The sequence below is a fragment of the Ciona intestinalis genome, chromosome 9 (genome assembly GCF_000224145.3).
Source record: "Ciona intestinalis chromosome 9, KH, whole genome shotgun sequence".
Lineage (NCBI taxonomy): Eukaryota > Metazoa > Chordata > Ascidiacea > Phlebobranchia > Cionidae > Ciona > Ciona intestinalis.
The window spans coordinates 2,243,958-2,268,062 of NC_020174.2; the positions used below are offsets into that span (position 1 = coordinate 2,243,958).

A 24,105-nucleotide genomic window follows, 5' to 3' on the forward strand; every position below is an offset into this window, starting at 1 on the left:
TTACAGGCAGGCGCGCCGCTATGCCACGGCGCCGGTTAATTAAACGTATTTGCGTCACGCAAACGGGTATATAGTACTGTGGGTAAGATGGATACCGTTGGTATTTGGTTTTTAATAGAAAATACCATGCACTGTCGCATGAACGATTTTTTTACTTCAGCGTTTTCTTTACGGGATATTTTCAAACGCTGTTTTAACGACTGTCGTTTGCTGTTAATTTACTTGTCTTCGTTCTTTAAAAATATAATCTTTGTTAAAAATATAAAACTCAACCTGAAACTTTATTTTTACTGGTGGTTATTTTCTTCTTAAACGACGTTTTAAACGCGATAAAGTACACGACTCAATTTTTATTTACGCTTGGTCTGTAAGTGTCAATCTCCAATGCGTGATTTCCTGATGAAACCGCTCTATACGTTTATATTGCGGTTATAGTCGGTATATCTGCGTTTAGTCTATTCAACGAGGTTATAATATGCAGATGTGGAATATCTCTTCAACCTAGCGACCTGCATATCTCTCTAATTCTTTGTACTTTCAATATAGTTTGGCGGATGAGGAGTCACGAGAAACGTAACGTTTGCCTTAGTATTTGACGAGGTATCAGGCAGTAGAGAAAACTGTAACTGCCAACACATTGTTGGCATATACGTTTCGTGTAGCTATGATTATGAATATGAATAATTTACTGTGTCGACGTTGTGCAGAATGGCTTTCATGCAATCTTGAATTTGTTAATGAGTGAAGTAACATAAGCTGAGCGAGAAAGCAGCATATACAGTAGAAACGCCTAAAGGTACCGCCAGCAGAATTTTTTAGCCGTTTTTTTTTCAGGAATTTTGGTACAGTAGACCTACAGATTAAATAAATAGGCTACCCAATGGCGTAAATATGATTAAATTTTATCTACGTTGCGCCAGAAAACAGTTTAATTCCTAAGAAAATTAGGCGTTTTTAAAATTTTGGAAGGTGGCAATTTGTGGAAAATACCAAAATTTACGAAACAAACACGTTTTTTTGGGGTGTAAAAATTACAGGTTCGTTTTAAAATATGTGAAACGTGGGCAAAAGGCGTTATATGATATTTTTTAGTTCTGCTTCGTTGCAACTTAAGTTGACCCAATACATAATTCGGTGTTCGGTTAAAAACAGACTGTAATGCAATATAGTGGTACGTGAGAACAGACACGTTTAGTTTGTGATTTATGCAGTTGCACTGTTTAACGATAAATCAGGTAATTCCAGGTCGCATTCTACCTAAAACTACTTTACATTTGATCGTGAACTCACTCATTAGTTCTGGGTTGAATTAACATTTAAATGCCCATATAATCGTAACCGTTACGCACGTACAAAACTACGTGATTTGAACTCGCAACTTAAACTTTAGTAAACTCTTTCCAACGCGCCAGACGCATAAACAATTTGTATAGGCGCGGAAATTTGCCGATGGTTGAAAGAAACGTTTTTTAAGCCACGCTTCGTGTTAATTTCCTCAAACCGCAACGCTGCGTCATCCACTAAGTCACTGCACGAATTTCAGCAGTAGCAGCAGGCGGACGCACAAGATATGGAAAAGCAAACATACAAACTTCATCTGTGTCAGTTTGCCCTGTCCTGTATTTTAGCCATTTTTACATTACCTTAGAAAGTTAAAAGAATGTTAGAAAGGCCTTTAGTGGTTTAGGATTGAGTTGGTAGTAGCCGTATACAATGAGCTTACCACGGAAGAATATGCCTACCGTGGCGTCCTTAGTAGGCATATCAAGTCTCGACGAGACACCTCAGCAGGTAAATTAAATAAAAAACTAGAAATTTCTTACTTTTTACTGCCGTATGCTGCTATAGATTTTCGAAATAGTATTGTGACGGCATATCTGTGGGTCCTATTATGTATTTACTATTCTATTTTTAATATATAACAGTCGGAAACTGTTGGTTTCCATGTTTTTGTTAAGCTTGTGCTGTTTTAGTGACGCGTCCGGAATGTGTTAATAAAGCTTGGTTTAAAATAGTTTTCACGCCCCATTATTATACTAATCAAACATACCAGTAAATGCAAATTCTCTGCTTGTGTTATAAGCGAATGTTTTTTGGGGTTTCTGGCTTAGTTTAGAACGTAAACAGCTCAAAATAAACATGTGTAAGATCATTTTTGCCATTTTTTTTGCAACCACTATTATGTATCTCACGACAACAATAGTAAAGTCACGAGCAACCAGTTATACAACAGGTCAAACCAACAATCACATATGATATATAGGTCCACAAAAAATGTACCGTGATTTATAATGCAAGAAAAAAACACCAGTACAGTATAATACCCCCTTGTGGTTTACAAATCGATGATTTAAATACACGACGTATGTAAACCTATACACTCCTAACCGCAGCTTGTGCAATTCGTCATACAGAAGTCAAAATGACTTGCTCAGTTAAACTGAATATATAGACATTCTATTGTTTTAATATGACTAACACAATCGCCACAACAGTTTACGTTCACAGTAGTATTTTATGATGCTATACAAACCTTTAGTATTATGCGAGAGAGTTTCTGTATAGTTTGCATGGACAAGTTTTTAGCTCGCTGTATTGAATGCCATATAAGGAAAATGTTTTTACTAATTACAGCAAGACAGTAAGCACAGCAGCACCCAACAACTGCCAACATTCATACCTCTACCTGTGTTTCGCTTCATTGGACCGAACTCACCGCCAGCAGAATCCACTCCTGCGAAAAGCAGTGTCAGCAAAGAAAATGGGAAAGCACGGAGAAACACACTAGCTTCGATATTTTTCGGTGATTCGACGCCGGTTCGATCTTCCAGCTTTAGCCAGCCTGAATCAAAGTACGTGACGTCACCGCTAGTGACGTCAGAAGCAGGTTCGTGTGGTCATATATTTTCGTAATATATTTTCGTGTGTGTGTGGTAGCAAGTAGTTAAACATTGTTTACCTTATGTTCAAAATTGTTCACCTTTCTTCGATTAAAAGTTGCTAAAAATAGATATTCTCTCGCGCACTCGCGTAACCAGCATGGTCTCGCTTGAACACTGCTGGAAATGACGTCATGGTTTTCAAATTAATTCTCGGACAAATGATGTATTTGGGAAACGGCTGCAGATTGCGCCTTCTGTCATAACAGTAGCGCTTGAGTTGCAGTGCCAGGTTGTCAGACAGTTCTGACAGACAATTGCATAATGAAACAAGTGTGAAATTTAAGTCGCTAAACGAGCATGTTTACGATTAAGTACAGTTTTATTTCGAAATCGTTGGGCTGCGTATTTTGTATTGTATTTTGCTAGTTAAGTTTACAATGTCAATTCAAACTGATAACTAAGTTTCTGCATTTTTGTATCGGGTTATTTCCATTAGATATATAATATTTTGAATCATACCAATAACATTTGAACATATTTAAGCATATGAGCTTAAGCTTAGCTGAAATACGCAGCAATTTCTTTGATCAACTTTATCCGACAGATTACGACCACGCATAATACAAATCTGTTATTATATATACAGCATTTTGTAAATGCAACTAACCCATTTTTCATAAAACTCGCTCTTCGTCGTATAATAATGTACTGAACTCGAAATTAGTGGCGAACTTTATAATGCACATACTCTTTGTGTGTTGCACTGCATTACAACGTCACAGTACTTTGACACCTAATTAATTAGGCACTTGCGTTTGTCTTAAATATGTTTTGGAGTTTTAGTTCTTTTTTACTATTATGATTAAAGTTATACAGAACCTTAGGCAGTATTAGGACGCTTATGCGAGGTCAAAGTATGTATAGTTGGTTGGGGTAAAATGGGACAACTTTTCATTCTATTTTCTCGTTTCATTAGGTAGTAACAAAAACATTCAAATAATTTTAATACCGTATTCTTTCGACTCCCATAAACCGTTGTTAAACGATTAAACACAATCAGGATATTTGCATATTATGTGTAAAAGCTGTCCCATTTTACGCCAAACGACTTCTAAATCTCTGATATATTAAATTTTGTAAATACATTTCACAGCACGAAAACGTTTTGATACTGAGAAACGGCATAGTTTACCATGTGCCACAGGACCCTTACTTAGTCCAAAGGAAGAAAAAGAACCAGAAACACCAGTTAAACAACTTAATCAACTTGGTAAGTTAAAAGAACGTACCGCTTAACTAATAACAAACTGTTACTTTAAAATGCAACAGGTACTTGTTATTTACATTCAATATACAATGATACAACACACGGCGCACAAATTAAAGAGTTTTTATTATCTAATATTGCACCCGGAGAAAGGGCGTTTTAATTATCTAGTTTTGTCTCTTTTTTGAATCCTAAAACCAATTACTCAAACATATGAATTCTGTGAATGCAGAGGCCATGTATTATTTAACAATTTAGAGCGAAAAGTTTTAGGCTGATAGAAAATGTTAAGTTAAATAGTTTTTTTTAATTCGTTATTAGATTTTTTGCCTTTCCGATTTTAATACTTGTATCGTGATGTATGATTTAATACGTTCTGATTCGTGTATTGTATTATTATTAACTTTATATTTAATGCTTTATCATATCATTTTACAGTTTACCACTTTTCGTGATTAAAAATAAATAATTTGTTCCAAAACCGTAAATACTTTCATATAAAGTTGTGACGAGTTAGATCGACATATATACGGCGTATAGATCTGTTGTTAAATGTTTTGGAATTAATTTATTGAATATTATGGTACAGTTAAGCAGTAACTAGATTATATAGTGAACGTTATATACGTGTATTTCCATCTATCTCTATAGACGTCCAAGTAATATTTTTTATTTAAATATATACAGTATGGTGGGGTAAGATAGGACATGTTTTCATTCTATTTTCTTATCACGTTTCTAAATTTATAGTAAACATAAAATATTTACAAAATTACACAACCGTTGCCCCGCCACTAAAAAAGAGCTTGTGTTTTTCCTATGGATGATTTTCATTCAAGATTTAAACTTTTTTTTTATTTATAGAAGATCCTATCAGTACAAGTCTAGTGACCCTACGAGTACGAGCGGGTGCTCGCCCAGTACCCTACAGTGGTCATTTCGACGGTGATAATCTTTCTGTAGCCAGTATGTCACGGGAAGGGAATTCACACCGGACGAAGTAAGTGAAAAAGCTCCGTCTGTTTTTGCTGCTACTGTTGTGGGCGTATGTGTCCTTTGGTGAGACACTTTATAAAGACAATTGCTCCAACCCAGCGTTAACTACAGCGGGTTGTCTAAATTGTTAGCTATAAATACAGAAACATATTCACAAAGTTACGTGGTACATACGTAATCTGGCACGAGGTGTAAATGAAACAGAACACCCGTGTTATTACGACGTCGTTTGCCAGCCATGCGAGATAAAGCAAGTTACATTTATTCATTGGAAATATGGTTTTGCTTGCCCTATTACGAGTATTAGGTACGGAACTCAAATTGGATATATGGCAGGCCAGGGTAATTTGGGACATACTTCATTCTCATTTTCATTGGATATATGAAACCCAGAATATTTACACAACTATATAATCGTACTCACGCAACTCTAAAAATCTTTGATAATTGTTCAAATCAAGCTCAGAAAAATATGTGATTTAGGTGTTAGCAGTGTCCCATCTTACTCCACAGTAATATATATATATATATATATATATATATATATATATATATATATATATGTGGTTTTGTTTGTACCTGCATAAATTAAAGATGGCCTTACACTTTAAAGGCACAGCATATGAAACCCCTGGCAAGCATTATATCTACTTGGTTATTTCCCAACCGCACAAATTCTACTGGCGCCTACACCGCAGTTGAAAACATAGGCTTCTTTATAAAACAAAGAAACAATATTATTTATCAACATAACTTTCACCAAAAAACATTATCAGTTACATGTCTGCTTATTTATAGCCACATGAATCTTTCATACCTGTATGATACAGTTTACACGCTTTAAAACAGTTGGTTGACGTATATTTACATAAGACAGATGTTGGTTTATGATCTCTGTATTTCCCATCGTGATCAAAACATATCCTGCTGTGGCTGGTTGGAAGCGAAAACACTCACACACGTAGCTGTGACTACTACACGCTTGACTATGTAATTTAAAGGGACATACAAACGTAAAATCAAAATTTGCGTTTGTTGATAGAAATTCTTAATAATGATCTAAAGTTCACACTATGGGATAATGTGGGATATACCGTTAGCACCAAAATCCCAGGTTTTCCGAAATATAAGTCACGAATTCTGTAAGTATTCTTTGTTTACTGTTAAATGAGACAATAAAGTTTTAATAATACCATGTCCCATCTTACCTCACCCACTATTTTAGTCATATAATTTTTTACTTATGTATCTTATACACCAGGTCGGTTCGTAATAACGAAGATGGGTTACGACACAACCGACAAAGTGGAGTCGCAGACGTGGCAAGAATGATGGTACCGCGTATGATAAACGATGAAAGTAAGTTTAAACACTACAGCAATAAAACTGAAGTTTGGAGAACTTATATATAGTACAGTGAGTGGGGAAAGTGGGACACCTTTCCATTCTATATTCTCGTACCATTTGATATAGTAAACAGAGGACAATAAATTAATTACAAAATCGTATCCTTACGATTTCCATAGACCGTTGTTAATTGTTTAAAACCCGATCCAGATATTTAGAAAATATGTGCTAAAGGTGTCCCGTCTTCCCCACCCTAACTATGAATTTTTGAACCATTCCCACTTTGAATGTAATGTAATTTACTTGAGCGGAAAACGAGAGTCGTTATAACACGGGTGTTCTATTATATACACCTCGTGCCAGCTTGCGAGTTACCATGTATGTTAATATGTGGGAATTATTTTTGTAGGGGGGAGGTTAAACATACCATAAATACTAACAGCATTAATACCTTCCTGCAGGCGAATTAAACAGTCATGAATTGGATTTACTTCACTTTGCCGCGGAAGGCGACTTAGAAGGACTTCAAACTCTATTCCAAGAACAAACATACTATCTGTTCCATCTAAACGTCAACTGTGTGGATTCTTTGGACCGAACAGCGCTGAGTTTATCAACTTTAAATCATCATCTGGATGTTGTGAAGTTTTTGCTCGGCGAAGATGTTTGTGAGTGAATAAGTATTAACTTATGTTGCTGAGTTTGTACTGTAAGCTGATTATGGTCAAATAATCTACCTGTTCGACAACAATACAGTCTCAGTAGTTGCTATAAGTCTAGTATATGGATTAGTGACGATGTATATATGAACGTAACCTACTTTATCCCCGCGTGGCCAGAAAGCGACAGTCGTTAAACACGGGTGTTTATGTTTCATACACCTCCTGCCAGCTTACGAGTTACCATGTATGTTACTTTGTGGGTGATTTGTTTGGATTTTTATCTTTTTTATGGTAGTTTCTGTTTAAAAAAACGACTGATCATGTTATTTATTGACTAAATGACGAAACATATATCGCTTTAGAATATTATCATTTGGATAAATGTTTTTGTTCACTGCTGATTCTATAGTATTTTATTTAAACATACGTATGATACTTTTTGTTTCTTCAGTTGGTATTAAACTTGGCGATGCGCTCTTTTACGCCATCCAGTGTGAGTTTATTGAAGCGATTGAGCTTCTTTTGGAAAAAGATCCCCAGACGTCATTGCAAGTTCAACCTGGTACCACGTCACCATTTGAACCTGGTCTTACACCGTTTATGTTGGCCGCACACAAGAACAACTACAAAATTCTCTCTGTGCTTTACAAGTGAGTAGTCTATATATTTTACTGGTACAATAGTTGGCAGTAAATGGTTAAAATCAAAAAAATATTAATAACCTACAAAGTTACATAGGCGAACTCGTAAGCTGGCACGAGGTGTATGAAACAGAACACTCGTGTTATAGCGACTGTCGTTGCCCCACCACGCAAAATAGATACATTCATATATATATATTTACGATTTTTTGATTATAAACATTAAAAACACCTACTGTCAGATATTGTAAAGCTTCCACCTTTTTAGTTTATGTTGATGTAGTACCTGTACGTATAGCTTTTACTAATACACGTCAACACAATTAAAACGTAAAGCGCCGACCAGATTGCTGTACGTTAAATTAGTTTATGTTTTACTGCGTAGCTCTGTTGTATATAATGAGACATTTAATTAATGTTATACATGTAGTAGGGTGAGGTAAGATGGGACATTTTCGTTTCTTGTTCTATTTGATAGTAAACAAAGAATGTTTACAAAATTATATAACCATATTCTCACGATCCTAAAATAGTGTTGTAAATTTTTTAAAACACAATTAAGAAATATATATTTATGTGCTAACCATATCCTATCTTGCCCCACAGTACTTCATTTTCAACTAAATAAAAAATATGAAGATTCGTTTTAACGATATCCTCACCCACAGTACTCTAACTTTATTATTTACAGGTACACACATCGGTTAACGTTCAGTGACAATGAGTTGTTACAAGACGAAGGATTTGATCCATATTCGTGGGACGCTGTGATGGAACGGTTGTTGCATTATCGTGCTCGTGCCAGTCCTGCTTTTATGTTGCTTATGTACAAGTAAGTGGTTTGGTTTATGAAAAAAAATCACTTCTGCTTGTAGCCCTCAGGTTATAAGTTCAAGGCTCGTCGTTGCTATTATTGTGGTAGTATGTTTCCTTGGGCAACACACTTAACGGCAATTGCTCCAACCCATTGATCACTAATGGGTTGTCTTAATAATCAGTCATATAGAAAAAAACAATCACCTACAAAATTACATACGTGGTAACTCGTAAGCGGCCACGAGGTTAATGAAACAGAACACCCGTGTTAAAAAAACTATCGTTTTCCTGCCATGCAAAAATAAAGAAGTAGTATTTATCTTTCATAACTTTATTTTTAATAATACACAAACTACAATTTTTTCTCCACTTTTTATCGTTTCACTTCGTGACCCAATGAATGTAGTTTTTTTTATCTTTGCGTGTGGAGTTAAAGTCAGTTCTTAGTTATAACACAGGTGTTCTTTTTATGCACCTCGTGCCCGCTTACGAGTTCCCACGCACTTCATAAAAAATGAAATTAAAATTTCTCTCTACATCTCCAGTGAAAAGGGCATGACATGGGATCCGCTTAACTCATCCATGGACCTCTTCAGTGAGTTGCATGAGCTTGCAAGAAGAGAAAGAGAGGTAGAAGAAGCATATCTTCAAATGGCGAACCGATGCGAGACTTTTGCTCTTCAACTGCTGGAGGTAATGCATTACTTCAGAATGCGAAAAAAAATTGTTTGGAAGTTTTGTAAAAGTTACATTTTGTTTGGAAGTTTTGTAAAAGTTACTTCAAAAAATTTTGTTTGGAAGTTTTGTAAAAGTTACATTTTGTTTGGAAGTTTTGTAAAAGTTACAGAACTTTGTGTAGGCCATTTGTTTGGCCTTGATTAAGTGTACTTAAATATAGTATTAGGGTAATATCTATATATAACATGTTAGGGTAATGGGACTTTTATTCTATTTTCTTATACTATTTGGTAGTAATTAAAGAAAACTCCAAAGAATTACGTAACCGTATCTCCACGACTCTAAAATAGCGTTGTGAATTATTCAAAACACGGTCTGGAAATATGGGATTTGGGTCCTAACACTACTCCATCTTACCCTAAAGTACTATAACTTAACGTTCTATAATCCATGATTAAAAAAATGTCGTTAAATCTTTTCAATATTTAGTCGTTTTGTTTACATAGAGACTTAGATACGTGATTGGAAACTTACATTTGTCGATTGAGTTCAAATTTCTTAGAAATATTCTCACAGGAAGTGAGGTCAGCGAACGAGCTTGCCGATTTAATGCGGTACGACCTTGATGACGATATGGATGACGTCAGTGAACTCGATGACCCCGGAGAAAGCGACCGCATCACGCCGGAAAGAAGGCAGAAGATTCGAAATTATCTCAAACCGATTAAAAAGGTAAAATCTTTTGTTTTGTGATGTTATTCTATGTTATTATGGTCGTATTTATCAGTAAAGCCACAATGGTGTATAGTACAGCGGTTCCCAAACTTTTCTAAGAAATTTGCCTGGTGTTCCCTTTGCAATTATTTGGATATTTCGCGGCCCTATAAACATTAAAGAATGCGATTGGAAAAATGCAAATACCACACCAGTGAAAGAAAAGGCAAAAGTATCAAGTCCTGTACCTTCTGAAACTGCTGTACGAACCACAGTTTGCGAACCGCTGGTGTGGCATATCTAATCTGATGCTGTGTATTTTGCAAATTGCAGGCGATCAAATACGAAATGAAGGATTTTGTAACTTCTGACAATTCTCAACTTGCTTTAATTTATATTCAAAAAGGAAGTATGTTTCGACGCCTTAAAGGATTTAAAGGCTCTGTAGTGCAGGTAAGTCTATGTTGCTCTATGTATCAGTATAACACTACAACACCATAAAACACTTAACGGCAACTGCTCCAGCTCAGTGGTCACTAATAGGTTGTCTAAATTTTCAGCCATACAGTATAATAAATACAATTACCCACAAAGTTACATATGTGTGGTCACTCGTAAGCTGGCACGAGGTGTATGAAACAGAACACCCGTGTTATAACGACTGTCATTTTCCTGTCACGCGAGGATAAAGTTACATTCATTCATTTATTTATTCAATTGCCACTATCCTTTATTTCAGGTTTTATTTGGTATGCTGTTCCCAGTATTAAGTATGGCATTTCTAATTGCGCCTCAGTCGTCGTTCGGTTGTTTAATGAAAAATCCAACCATAAAGTTTTGGTGCTGGGTCATATCTGAAGTGGTGTTTGTTATTATGCTTCTTGTCAACACTATTTTAATGCAAACAAATACATTTAAAGACCTGGATGCAGTAAGTGAACTGTTTACGTTTGTGCTATTTATAATTGGCATATAAATATATGTCATTTGGCATGTGTTTAATTCATGTACTGTACTGTTATTCTATATATGGTAACTGTATAGTAGAGTTTGGAAAGATGGGGCGCCTACAGCACAAAATATCCAAATATCCTGGTCGTGTTTTAAACAATTGACAATGGTCTATGTAAGTCGTGAGGAAACGGCTATAGCTGTCATTTTCCCCCTAAAATTTTGTGATGTATGGTCATACACCTTGTTAAAATGTTGTGTAATTCAGCAGAATGTTATTACTGATATAAATATACTTTGCTTAACATTACAGATATCACCGTTACTAGTTGTGGCGTACTTTTGGGTGCTTGGAAAGTTCATACAAGAAATCAGAGAAGTTTTTCATCAGGTTTGTATATGGTTATAACTATAGAGCATCTTATATCTCATTACGCACACTTTTGTTTCTTTTTTAACTTGGAAGTAATTAAACATAACTGGCTCCTTGTTTGTCTGCTAGGTGTAGCGACCACGCTTATTTTTTCCAATTGATGGAAAATATGTTTTTAACTGTAAGCGTGTTTTAACAACTGTTATTTTGTCACTAAATTATGTCTTTTCATTTTAAATCTAAGCTACCGAAATCGAAGAGACAAATACAGGTATTATATTATCATATCTATATTTGTACAGGGTTTAAGGGAATACTTATCTGACGTTTGGAACTGGAACGACTTGTTTACCATACTACTGTATACATGTTTCATGATACTTAGGATCGTACACATCATACAGAATAACGGTAAGAACGACTATAGTGCTGTGGGTTAAGATGGAATAATGTTAGCCCCTAAAATTTCCAGATAGTGTTTTTAATATTTAACAAGGCTATTTTAGAGTTACGTGGCTACGGTTTTTAAAATTCTGTAATTATTCTTTGTTTACTGTCAAATGAAAAAAGAAATTATAGTGGAATGTCCCATCTTACCCCATACTATATGCAGTCGAGTTTTTCATTGTGTTTAATTAATATTCAGGAGACTTGACACGTGGAACACCATACTGGCATGAAACAATGTTTCAAGCCCTACCTCTATCCGATATCTGTATAGCTGTTTCCTATATCTTGATCCATATGAGGATAATGGAACTTCTAAGGGCGGCTCGTAGGTTCGGTCCGTTACAGGTAACGACAATAGGCAACAACGCTGCTACCATTGTGGGCGTATGTGTGCTTGGGCAAGACACTTAACGGCAAGGCAATTGCTCAAACCAAGTGGTCACTACTGGGTTGTCTAAGATATCATCCATGCAAAAAAAAAAATCGAAAAAAAATACCCACAAAGAAACATACTTGGTAACTCGTAAGCTGGCACGATATGTATGAAACAAAGCGCCAGTGTTATAACGACTGTCGTTTTCCGGTCACTTAAGGAAAAAGCAAGTTACAATCATTCACTTTACATTTATTTCAACGTTTGGATCAATAATATTTTTTTGTCGTAGGTTTCTTTGGATCTCATGCTGCACGACGCAATTCGGTTCGCCATCATTTTCGGGATTATATTTCTAGCTTTTGGAAGCGGTATAACTGAGTTGTATACACCATATGGGGAAAACAAAAACTGCAGCTGTAACTCAACTACCGTATGTAACGCGGTAAGCAGGAAATATCTATGCATGTTGCTAAAAAAAGTTTTATATAGTAGGGTGGGGTAAGACGGGACTCCTTTAGCAAATAACATCAAAATTTCCTGATCGTGTTTTAAACAATTAGCAACGGTCTATGATAGTCGTGAGGATGCGGTTTCAAAATTCTTTGAATGTTTTTTCTTTACTACCAAATGGGACGAGAAAATAGAATGAAAAGGTGTCCCATCTTTCCCTATCCCACTATACATATCATAAGATTAACATGTACTATGGTTTATTTTAGAGCTTGCCGTTGGTACAACTATGGGTGCCATCTCCTCCCAACAGTTCAATGCTACCCGCTTGCGTTTCGTGCAAAAGTAAGTTTTTGTATAACTAATATATCACTAAACCGTACCTTTTACGTTTATTTAACAATCTGTCAACGCTTAGAAAAGATTTTAGCTTCTTTTTTGCGTTACCAGGCTTGGAAAAATAATAGGACTGTCATATACGTCGCGAATTTCTGTTTTTTATGGGTACTATGTCTATATTTAAGATATTAGTTTTTTCTTTGCGAATTTTCAAAAAATAATATTTTCGTACACAACTGAAATTATGTTTTTGTTGTCTAATGTATTTACAAAGGTATAGGTTTGATTTAACATGGTGACAAACAAAGCCTATACGCATCAATCACTTGTTGCTGGTTTTCGCCTTACATTTTCTACAAACCTTGTCACGTGGTGTGTAGTGTTCATCGTGTGTGACGTAACAAAGCTGTCCTTTGTTATAGTTATTCGCTGGTATGGTTAAGGCATAGGTGACTGGGCATACTTTATCTTTGCCATTTATAAGGCAATAAATGCTTTTTAGGTAATTAAAGTACAAACGGTTCTTCGTTGATTAGAAAAAAATGGAATTTACACCAAAAAACGGCACAATAACGCTTAATTTCACAGAAACTACAGAAAATATTCCTGTTGCTTCTTTTACTGGCGCTTTAATCAGTTTATTTTGGACAATGTTTGGCTACGACAATCCCCAACAGTGGTACAATATTGCTCAAAATTGTCCCAGCGAGCACTTATTGCAAAGCCTGGTCGGTAGTTTTGTTGGCACGTGCAGTAACTTTCCACATACACGCTTTCTGTATGCCAGAATTGCCGAGACGGCTCTTGTTGTGTATTAACATTTCTCTGCTAACACGAAAACTTTGCTCTACTGGTGTATTAACAGCTACATATATTTTGCAAGGACTCTAAAACTGATACCGTTCTTCTAAAATGCTTTGTAACAAACATAACGTAAAAGTACTTGGTCTACGGACAAGTATACAGCTCACAGCATAGTTGATATATATATATATATATATATATATATATATCAACTATGCTGTTTATACGCACTCTGGTTCACAGTATTCAAAATGACGCATAATAGCAAGTGTACTTGAACAGAAATATCCGAAGGCAATGAAGAGACTTTTATGATGACAAAGATTGAATTAGCTTTTATTGGGATGTTTTGGACTTTGTTCGGTTACGGGGACCCGACGAAATGGTATCCCATTGATAACTGTCCAAACACTTTCAAATTGCAAGAATTGGTCAGTTTACAAATTGGAATGCCCCCTTTTCGTTGCAAATCGCATGGTTTCTACCTATGTTCCCTTTACTTTTGGTCATGTTGGATTTTAAGTTGGTGTAACGAACACCGTTTGGATGTTATTTTACTCGCACAGTCGAATAGTTCAAAAATAGTGGACTTCTTTGGTGCAGTTAGAAATCTATTAGTAGAAAGTATAGGCCAGCTTTCTGAAAATGTCGCGGGTTAATTTTCGACTTCATTTATTAACCTGCGCATAACACGAAGTGTTGCTCTTACAGAGTTTACTACCGATTCACTTCAGCCCACAACGTTAAAAACTGCTTTTGTGGGATTAGTTTGGACGCTGTTTGGGTACGGCCACCCGCAAGCTTGGTATCCAATGCAAAATTGTCCAGGCCGTTTTTACCTGCAAGAAGTGGTCAGTTAAATGGGCTTGCGAATCGCTGCCAAAGTTTGTCTTATGTCGCCGAACAAACAAGTTTATGGTATATACAACGTATCAACCATATAACTTAATCAAACACAGCTTTTCGTACTTTGAGGTCGTAACATACCGTCGTGAGACTAACATATTGCTTCTATCCATTATAATATGCACGGCAGGCAATTGTTTTATTGTATTTTTCGTACCTAACGTTTTTGCTTTGTTCTTATACGTTTGCATGCTGCTGCATACAATTATGACTGCCATATGTAGTACTGCGGGGTAATATGGTACACCTTTAGCAAACAATATCCAGATATCCTGATCGTGTATTAAACCATAAACAACGGTCTATAAAAGTCGTGAAGGTACGGTTTAATGACTTTTTGAATGTTTTTTGTTTTCTACAAAATGGGACAAAAAATGGAATGAACAGGTGTCCCATATTCCCCTACCTTTCTATATATCCGTTGCTCGGCATGCCTATATATTGAATTGGTTTCATATATTTTGTAATTTATTTGATTGGGAAATCCGTCTTTAGAATTGTACTGTAACGTGCTAATGTTTTCCATGCAAAAGGTTGGCGCAGTGATCATCGGTCTCTACCACTTTGGGGCAATCATAGTTCTTGTGAACATGCTTATTGCTATGATGAGCAACAGTTTTCAAAAAACACATGACGATTCAGAAAGAGAATGGAAATTTCACAGGTCGCTTTTTTTACTTTTATTTAAACAATAATTATTAAGCAAATCATAACAAATATTCTGTATTTTTCTAAACGCTCCGCTGCTGTTCTAATACTCAATATTCATTTTTTTCACTAAATGCCTTTAAACTCTATGTTAATATGTTTAATAAGTGAGTGCATGAAAAATGAAAAGTTTTGTCGTGATTTATTGGTTATAGCACGCTAGTATATTACCTAGAAGATACCGGATCGAGACTCGTTGCTGGATGTTATCCGCATTATTATTCGCGTTTGTTTTTTGGAGGAAGATAATTCGGCGTATTTGTTTCAACCCAGTGGTCACCAATGGGTTGCCCGAACTGTCACCCATGCATAAAAGAAAAAATACAAAACATCTATCCACAAAGTTGGGCACAGTTTAACATGTAAACGGGGTGTATAAAATATGTGGTATTTATAACTTGTAAAAGAGTCCGCCATGCGAAAAAAATAATCATTTATTTATTCAACTACTTTTTACAGAACCCAGCTTTGGTTAAAATTCATAAGAAATGAGATAAATCGGCCGCCTCCTATGAACTTAATACCAAGATGGAAACAAGTTAAACGATGTTACAGATTCGTAGCTAAACTGTTCAGTTCGCTATTCTCAAGTTGCCGAAGCACAAATGAAGAAATTACAGATTTCAGTGAAGAAGCATTAAGAAGGCGAAGTCAGCAGTTAAACTTGGTAAGTTGTTGGGTTTGTTTTAGTTAATATAGTACTGTGGGGTGAGATGGGACACATTTAGCACATTATTTCAAAATACCCTGATAGTTTTAAAAAAATAAACAACGGTCTATGGTAGTCGTTAAGACAAGGTTTTATATTTTTTTAAATGTTCTTTGTTTACTACCAAATGGAACGAGAAAATCGAATGAAAAGGTGTCCCATCTTCTCTCGCCCTACTATATATTTATTTACATTTATTTGTATTTAACTGTAAATGTAACACATTCATCCATATTAAACTGTAAATGCAGCAAAGGCGGAGAACGGGTGTTGAACAAACGTTACCAGGAGGTGGAACTTTATTTGAAGGCGAAAGTCGATATTCCAAAGTTCTCAGATTAGTTGTTCTTCGTTATGTTAAAAAGAAAGTTTTACATAACGAAATGGTCATATGATTTACATATCTTTCTCTGCTGAGTAAAAGCAAGTGCGACAAATCTGATATAGTATGTCCTACGACGATGCAGAGACCGAGGGATCATGTATTCGAAACTCCACAGCATTACTTTTTAATTATTTTTTTGCATTGCAGATCCTTTTTTTCATTCAAGCTTAGACAGCCAGCCTTTTAAAATACCTAATATATTTGCCTGTAATAATTCACTCTTTAAATAATTCTAATGCTTCGCTTTATATTCTTATTACCTTTATGCTTTACGAAAACAGCAGAATTATCGCAAATACACTTTATGAGTTATGCAATCATACTTAATACAATTCCTTCTTTTTCCTAGTTGAGAAGGTGTTTGTCTGTATTTTGTAACCCTGCAGTTGTGTTTTCCACTTTTAAAGCTTTTGGTTTTATTTTCATGAACTTTGTGCTTCATAAAATGTATTTAAATTTGCTATTCTTTCTTTCTATCAACCAAATTGACACGCGGAAAAAGAAAACAACATTAAATCAGATTTATTTTGTTTGTTTACAAACAACTAACTAATTTAAGCGCATATTTCGACAATCAAGTTTTTCTATTGCGTGTATAATTTCCATCAGTAATCTGCATACATTTCGATAAAGAAAAAAATCAAAGTTTAGGTTATGCCGTGAAGTACTGTGGGGTAAGATGGGATAACACCGAAATAAAATAAGGCGTGCCCCATCTTACCCCACCCCAATATAGTTCGCTATAGTTAGAGTATGATGATGATACTATGGTGATACCATAGTACTTAACACCTATCGTGATCAAAACATATACAGTGTATACTATACTATACTATATGATAATGCTGAAAAGCTATTTATAGCTCGCCATGACGTCACTTTGCAATTGTGTAAAAGCCACGTCATATCCTGCAACAAAATAATATGCAGGTTACGTATTGTACGTAATAGTAGTGTTTGTCATCAACTGCCATATTAGGTAATGTACCATGTGCTGGTCGGTTTGACCAACGGGATATGACTGGTCGTGTATTTTCCTTACCATGTGCGCAATAAGCATATACCTGCATAGATGGGGTAAACATACGTGGCTTAAACGTGACCAAAGTATTTTTAACCTTTTTTTAAATTTTAACAAAATTGGATTAAAATAACTATTAGCGAGTTACCACTTTGTAACTTTTTAGGTCACTTATTTTTTACTTGTTTTGGTATGGCTGAAATTTGGACTAATATACAATGCAATTTTCATTAAATAGCTCGCACAAGGACATACGCGCCACAAATTCTGCATCATCGAGCATGGAACCCGTTACCGGTTGGTTGCAATTCCAGAACTGCAAGCTATAAATTTAATGGTATAAAAGTACAACAACAAGTTCACGTTTGACTTACTTGTTGTGATTGCAAGTCACAAATTGAAAGCAATGGCGGCGATGTTCTATGTACTTGATTCAGTTTACTTTTTTGACGAACAAAACGAATTCAAAGGAAATTAAAAAAATAAAATAAACAGAAAATTTAGTATAAAAGCAATGCCCGTACCGCTTGCTGGTTACTTGAAAATCCATTTTCTCCGTATTCTAACTGGCTTAAACTATCACCCCCTGAACAAAAAGAACGAATAATATAGGCTATGGCGTATAAATGAATCTAACTTGGTAATATATTCGCGTGGCCGAAAAACGACACTATAGTTATAACACGGGTGTTCTGTTGCATACACCTTGGGCCAGCTTACGGGTTACCAAGCATGTTACTCTGTGGGTTTGTTTTCTGTATGACTGACAATTTAGACAACCCATTAGTGACCACTGGGTTGGAGCCATATATCGGGCTTGTGCAAGACCACATACGCTTACAAATAACAATTTAGTGGCAGTTTAAATGGTTGTTATGAATACCTTCCAGACTTTGTTTAATAGAAGAACGAAGTAAGCTTAATATGCTGTTTAAACTTGTGAACGTCGTTACTTCAAACACACGAGTGTCTTCACCCAACTTGCCATTCGCAACTATCTGTATAAAGAAAAGGTACTAGTAAAATATCCTCCAATAAGTTACACATTAAGCTGGTGGAAAGCGTTAAAGGTTGGTAGTTAGAGGTCAGAGGTTACGGTTTTTTTAGGTAGGGGTTAGTGGTCGGTCAGTAGTTGATGACGTAGCAGGAGGATTCTTTACTATATAACAGCGAAGAAAATATAGGTAACTGTTTTTAAACGTGGATAGTTTTTACGATATTTAAAGTACCTGCAGCTGGTCTCGTAATACGCTATTTCCAATACCGATCGCAAATGTAATAATGCCTTGGCTTCTTACATACTCGGCAGATGAGTAGAGATCAATCGCATCATCGGCCCTGTTTTAAACATATTACAAGGCTAAACTATATAGGCTAATAGAGCATAAGAATCTAGACGACTACGATAACCGTGTTGTCATCGTACATGAGTTTGCTTTACGTCTTCAAACCGTAAGATTTACCTAAGAAGTATTGTGGGGTAAGGTAGGATACCGTTAGCACATTTCCCGTTTGTGTTTTTAACAATAAACAACATCTTTTAAAGTCACGGGGTCGCGGTTATAAAATTCTGTAAATATTCTTTGTTTATTGCCAAATAAAACGCGAAAACGCAAAGAAAGCATCTTACTCCTATATCAGAGTTTGCTAATCTTACCTCTATATCAGAGTTTGAAATATTTACCATGTTACACAAGAATCGATGTATATTTACGGTACCTGCCATCAGTGATCAAGATCATAACTTTCGTGACATTTTCATGCATGAATCTTTCACTTGCCATGAAATCAAGCACAGTTTTATTAAGAGCATGAGCAGTGTAGGTGGTGAAACCTTGCAGGCTGATATTTTGAGCTATTTTCTAGAAAATATAAAAAATATTCGATTTCCATGCGTTAATTAATAAATAAAAATATGGTAAGGTGGGGGAAGATGGGATACTTTTTCATTCTGTTTTCTCGTTCCATTTGGTAGTAAACAAAAAATAGGGAACTATATCTTGACGACTCCCATACATCGTTGTTAATTGTTTAACGATCATGATTTTTGGATATTATATTTGCTAAAGGTGTCCCATCTTCCCCTCCCTACTATATATATGGTTTGGACTTAGCTTACCTCAAATAATGTGAAGTTCTTGTACAAACCCAAAGGAACTTCTGTTTTCATATACGGCTGTTGACTGCAACAAATATTATAAGAAAAATGATACCAAGAAGTAGCAGCATATTTTGTCTTACAAACCGCAAGTTTTACTCATAGTCCTAAAGCTTGAATGAATGAATGAATGAATGCAACTTGTTTTTTTTCTTACGTGGCCGGAAAACGACAGCCGTTATAACACGGGTACTGATGTTTTTTTTTTTCTATACACCTCGTGTCAACTTACGAGTTACCACATATATAACTTTGTGGATAATTTTTTTTTATATTGTGTGGCGGACAATTTAGACAACCCATCAGTGACCACTAGGTTGGAGCAAACCTAATATTTTTTTCCTACCTATACGGGACTCCGGGATACCAATGTGAATATTGAATAATTCCAATATTGTCCTGTTTCTCAATGTCAAACGATTTCGCAAGAGCTACTACCCAGTTTTTTACCAAACCGAAGTTCGTTTCTCCCACCGAGAAAGAGCCATCTAATACGAACAATAGATCTAGTGCTTGGTCGGAACAAACTGTAAAAAAAAGGTTCTGTAAATTTTGCATATACGTTGAAGTATACCACAATATAGTTGATATTTTCCATCATCTTTCTTTGAAATTCTGTTGATAAATCGTTAATGCACGGTATAGTACTGTGGGGTAAGATGGGATATACTGTTAGCACCCAAGATTCACATTTTCTGATCGTATTCTTAATAAATAAGAACGCTAGTCGTAAGAATTGTGGTTACATATTTCTTTATATATTCTTTGTTTACTACCAAATGGGGTAATATGTAAGAATGAAAACATGTTCCATCTCTTCCCACCATACTATATATAGTACCAATAATGAACTTACATGGCACTGTAGGTTTTGCAGATTGCCAACTTTCGCCGAAATCTTTACTGTTAAAACAAGACCCACTTACAATGTTGTGTGAACGGCAGTGCCTGTAACGCATAGGAGCACACACCTAGAGATATAATCAAAATAAGTATCTAGGATGAGGAAAATAGGACGTCCTTTTTTTCAATTTCCTCGTCCCATTTGGAAGTAAAAGAAATACAAAATTTAATTCAAAGAATCATAAAACCATATCATCACGACTCCTATATAGACTGTTATTAATTGTTTAAAACACAATCAAGATATTTGGATGTTATATGCTAAAGGTGTCCCGTCTCTCCCCCACCTACTATATTATCATTAATCGGTACCACAATAAATCAGGAATAAAACATTAAAACCTCACCGTAACTGCTTCTTTACTGTTACTGACACTTATTCCAATAGCATCTGCATCTTTGCGTAAATTAGTGACCACGATGGGTGCGTTTTTTTCCGGGTCTTTCGCGACAATATCATAAATACCGCTCGCAACCGCGAATTTTATTCCATATAAAACTCCTTGTGAACTGCCGAAGTTGTTTCGGCGGGAATTCGGTGCTCCTATGAGCAACCTGTTAAGTATAAAGGGATTATACTTTCGGATAAACTTGTTTTAAAATACACCAGTTTGGAATGATTTTGACAGAGTTTAACAGAGTGTTTTTAAGTTTAAACAGCACTCTTTTTCGGATTGTATTTTTGTACTATAGTATTGTGGGGTAAGATGGGACACCTTAAGCAGATAATAATCTACTATCCAGGTCGTGTTTTAACCAATCGACAACTGTGTATGGGAGTTGTCATGATACGTTTTTATATTTTATTTCTTTGAATGTTCCTTGTTTACTACCAAATTAAACAAGAAAGTATAATGAAAATGTGTCCCATCTTCCCCCATCCTGCTATATAGTAGAGTTGGAAATAATGAGACACATTTTCATTCTATTTTCTTTCCCATTTGGTAGTAAACAAAGAACATTTAAATAATTATACCACCCGCATCTTTACGACTTTCATACACCGTTGTTATTAATTGTTTAAAACACGATCAGGATATTTAGATAAAATATATGTGCTAAAGGTGTTACATTTTCCCGCACAGTACTTCTATGGTTTATAAATAACAGTTATAACACTCTATACATACTTGGCAGTTCCATTCGCACTAGCTTTTACAATAACTGTCTGTCCAAAGTAGGTCCCATTCTGAAAACCTGCTGTACTACTTTCTATTAAATTAAAGTTTCTTAAGTTGAAGCAGTTGCAAGCACCAAGCGCAAAAACTGTCAGTAACATTACAGTGTATATTTTCTTAGCGTATTTCTTCATTTTTGTTCTGGCAAATAATGCCTAATGTTACTACAATGCTGTTTAATAAAACTGGCAAAATATAAATGACTGTACAGTTACTTGTTTAAACAATGCCGTTATTTGATAGACTTACATCGTTTGAAAATACCGGTAGTAAGCAAGCTATTCATGCTTTCTTAACTGTATAATCTATGTACACCGAGTACATTTAGTAAGACAGTGAACAAACGCAGCACTAGATAGCTGGTTTACTCACCCTTATTGTGACGTCACATACATATGAGTGTAAGTGATGACTGGTTGAATTCTGCGCTTACCGGTAGTTTTAAGTCCGGTTTATTTACGCCTGTAGCCACTGGCACACTTGGTTTATATGCTCTATTATACGTAAAAAACGGTATGTGTTTCCTATTACGTCTCATTGATACGCCCATACTTTATAACTGCACTCTTTCTTTTTTATATTAATAGTATACTAAACTGTCACAAAAAAATAATAATCCTCGGTTTATTGTTAATATGAAGTTCAAATAAAGGGGCGATGACGCTACAACGAAAAAAAAAACATTTAAACAAAACGAAATTAAAAAAATTGTAATAAAAGAATTGAAACCTTATAATTTGATTTATTAAGATAAAAATAAGAATGTTATTTCTTCAAATTTTAAATCGGAACTATAAAAAGCATGCATGGAAAAGCGGCGATTTTAAGTTTTGTATAATAGTTGCTTTAGAGCAATTGTTTTAACACAAAAGTTTTACATATACAGGCGTCGTAATTTAGATAGCGCATACTCGCGAGTAAAAATCAAGCCGGCAATTATTTAGAACCATTTTGATAAAACTGAAAGGTAATCATTCTAACTAGAGGGTGAGGTCTAAGAAAAAGGGTTTCTGTTCAGAGTAACTAAATATATGAGAGCATGAGTTTCAGTTTACTTATATTTTAAGAAGTATAGAACTTAAAAACAGTCATTTGACATATAGTGAAAGATATGGATATAACGATGAGGTACGAATGCTCGCTTTCTCCACCAATGCTGGCAAGAGCAATTGCAGAGTTAAATGAACCAGATAATAATTTGGATCGATTAAAAGCAATAGACAGACTTAAAGTTAATTTTGATGTAGAAAAGTACGGCCCACTGTTGAAAGAAGACGATGCTTTTATTTTAAGATTCCTAAGAGCGCGAAAATTCGATCAACGAAAAGCACTGAAGTTATTGCAAAAATATCACACGATTAGAACCGAACTTCCAGAGGTGTTTAACCGCGTCAAGGAACCTGAACGACTGGCTGCTATCATGAACAGTGGAACTCTGTACTTTTCAAACGGGAGGACCAAAACTGGGTCATGGGTCCTTATGTTCAAGCCTGGACCCATGAATGATATAATCAGTGCTTATGACGTTGTAGCATATAGCGTATTATGCATCGAAAAACTACTCGAAAATGAAGAGTATCAAATATGCGGCTCTATAACTATTGACGATTTAAAGGATTTCAATTTAACATCGTTGTCTCCATCGTCCAAGCTAAAAAAGATGTTTGATTTATGGCAAGATTCAATGCCGATTCGAATAATGCCTATCCATATATTAAACGAATCGAAAGTTTTTTCTGCTCTATTTAAACTTATCCAACCCTTTATGAAGAAAAAAATTAAACAAAAGCTCCGACTGCATGGAAATTGCTTTGCCGAACTTCACGACTCGGTTGAAAAACATCTTCTGCCATCCTGTCTTGGTGGAACGGGACCCGATCCTGTAGAAGCTTCAGCGATTTGGCTGCAACAACTTTCAGAAATGTAATTAAGAAAAAAATCGTTAACCAAATTTTTAAGGTTATTACATTTTTTTGCCACGTATGCCTATGTTGTGTTATGTATGTTTTGCGCTGTGTTTTTGCACACCTGTTTTGTATTACGTATACTGTATATCGACAATACATCGATATAAATGGGATAAAGTTGACTTTTATACTTTGAGAGACTAACGGTATCCTACCTTACCTTGCAGTACAATATGTAAATATAGGCTACCTCAATGGTAGTACAGTTTCATTTGTTGGGTCGTTACTCTCTTGTTTATAGTCAGCCTTGGATTTTAGAGGAAATTTCTGTTTTGGTGGCTTTACATGTGTTTTGAGATAATTGTGACGGCGTTTCAGCATAGATACCTAAACATATAGATATGAAACTGACGATCACACGACAAACAACTTTTAGCGTATACAAAATAAGCATTAATGTTTTATACATTCCTATTTATATGTT

General features: G+C 35.4%; 3 protein-coding genes across 10 annotated transcripts; 2 read left to right on the forward strand and 1 right to left on the reverse strand.

Moving 5' to 3' along the window:
- The first annotated feature begins 555 nt into the window (after window positions 1–555).
- LOC100184754 (short transient receptor potential channel 4-like) lies at window positions 556–16,975 on the forward strand. Of its 3 annotated transcripts, none has more exons than XM_018813538.2 (21): window positions 561–1,791; window positions 2,635–2,887; window positions 4,036–4,152; window positions 5,014–5,149; window positions 6,407–6,504; window positions 6,954–7,160; window positions 7,606–7,804; window positions 8,487–8,627; window positions 9,157–9,304; window positions 9,866–10,021; window positions 10,337–10,456; window positions 10,743–10,934; window positions 11,268–11,345; window positions 11,630–11,738; window positions 11,974–12,122; window positions 12,443–12,595; window positions 12,873–12,948; window positions 13,531–13,670; window positions 15,186–15,316; window positions 15,820–16,027; window positions 16,321–16,914. In XM_018813538.2, exons 1-21 carry the CDS (start codon window positions 1,714–1,716, stop codon window positions 16,462–16,464), a joined length of 3,033 nt encoding a protein of 1,010 aa, XP_018669083.1. In that variant the 5' UTR covers window positions 561–1,713; the 3' UTR covers window positions 16,465–16,914. The 3 variants fall into 3 exon arrangements, with proteins under 3 accessions (XP_018669086.1, XP_018669083.1, XP_018669082.1); XM_018813537.2 differs by lacking the exon at window positions 13,531–13,670 and adding an exon at window positions 14,029–14,177 and having other exon boundaries at window positions 562–1,791; window positions 16,321–16,975; XM_018813541.2 differs by lacking the exons at window positions 13,531–13,670; window positions 16,321–16,914 and having other exon boundaries at window positions 556–1,791; window positions 15,820–15,969.
- Window positions 16,961–22,202, reverse strand: LOC100182386 (integrin alpha-X-like). 6 transcript variants are annotated; one of them, XR_003396211.1, is made up of 11 exons: window positions 21,667–22,201; window positions 20,884–21,091; window positions 20,490–20,604; window positions 19,980–20,160; window positions 19,595–19,658; window positions 19,195–19,337; window positions 18,705–18,813; window positions 18,359–18,473; window positions 18,000–18,061; window positions 17,850–17,916; window positions 16,961–17,363 (listed from the first exon to the last, which is right to left on the reverse strand). XR_003396211.1 is itself a non-coding variant. In XM_026835999.1 (10 exons), exons 1-10 carry the CDS (start codon window positions 21,846–21,848, stop codon window positions 17,277–17,279), a joined length of 1,266 nt encoding a protein of 421 aa, XP_026691800.1. In that variant the 5' UTR covers window positions 21,849–22,202; the 3' UTR covers window positions 16,961–17,276. The 6 variants fall into 6 exon arrangements, 2 of the variants coding, with proteins under 2 accessions (XP_026691800.1, XP_026691801.1); XM_026835999.1 differs by lacking the exon at window positions 17,850–17,916 and having other exon boundaries at window positions 21,667–22,202; XR_003396208.1 differs by having other exon boundaries at window positions 17,273–17,798; window positions 17,850–18,061; window positions 21,667–22,200.
- Window positions 22,203–22,754: 552 nt separating this feature from the next.
- On the forward strand, window positions 22,755–23,892 carry LOC100187149 (alpha-tocopherol transfer protein-like). The gene has a single exon (XM_002124890.4). The coding sequence runs from the start codon at window positions 22,826–22,828 to the stop codon at window positions 23,639–23,641; it is 816 nt and encodes a 271-aa protein (XP_002124926.1). The 5' UTR covers window positions 22,755–22,825; the 3' UTR covers window positions 23,642–23,892.
- Window positions 23,893–24,105: the final 213 nt, after the last annotated feature.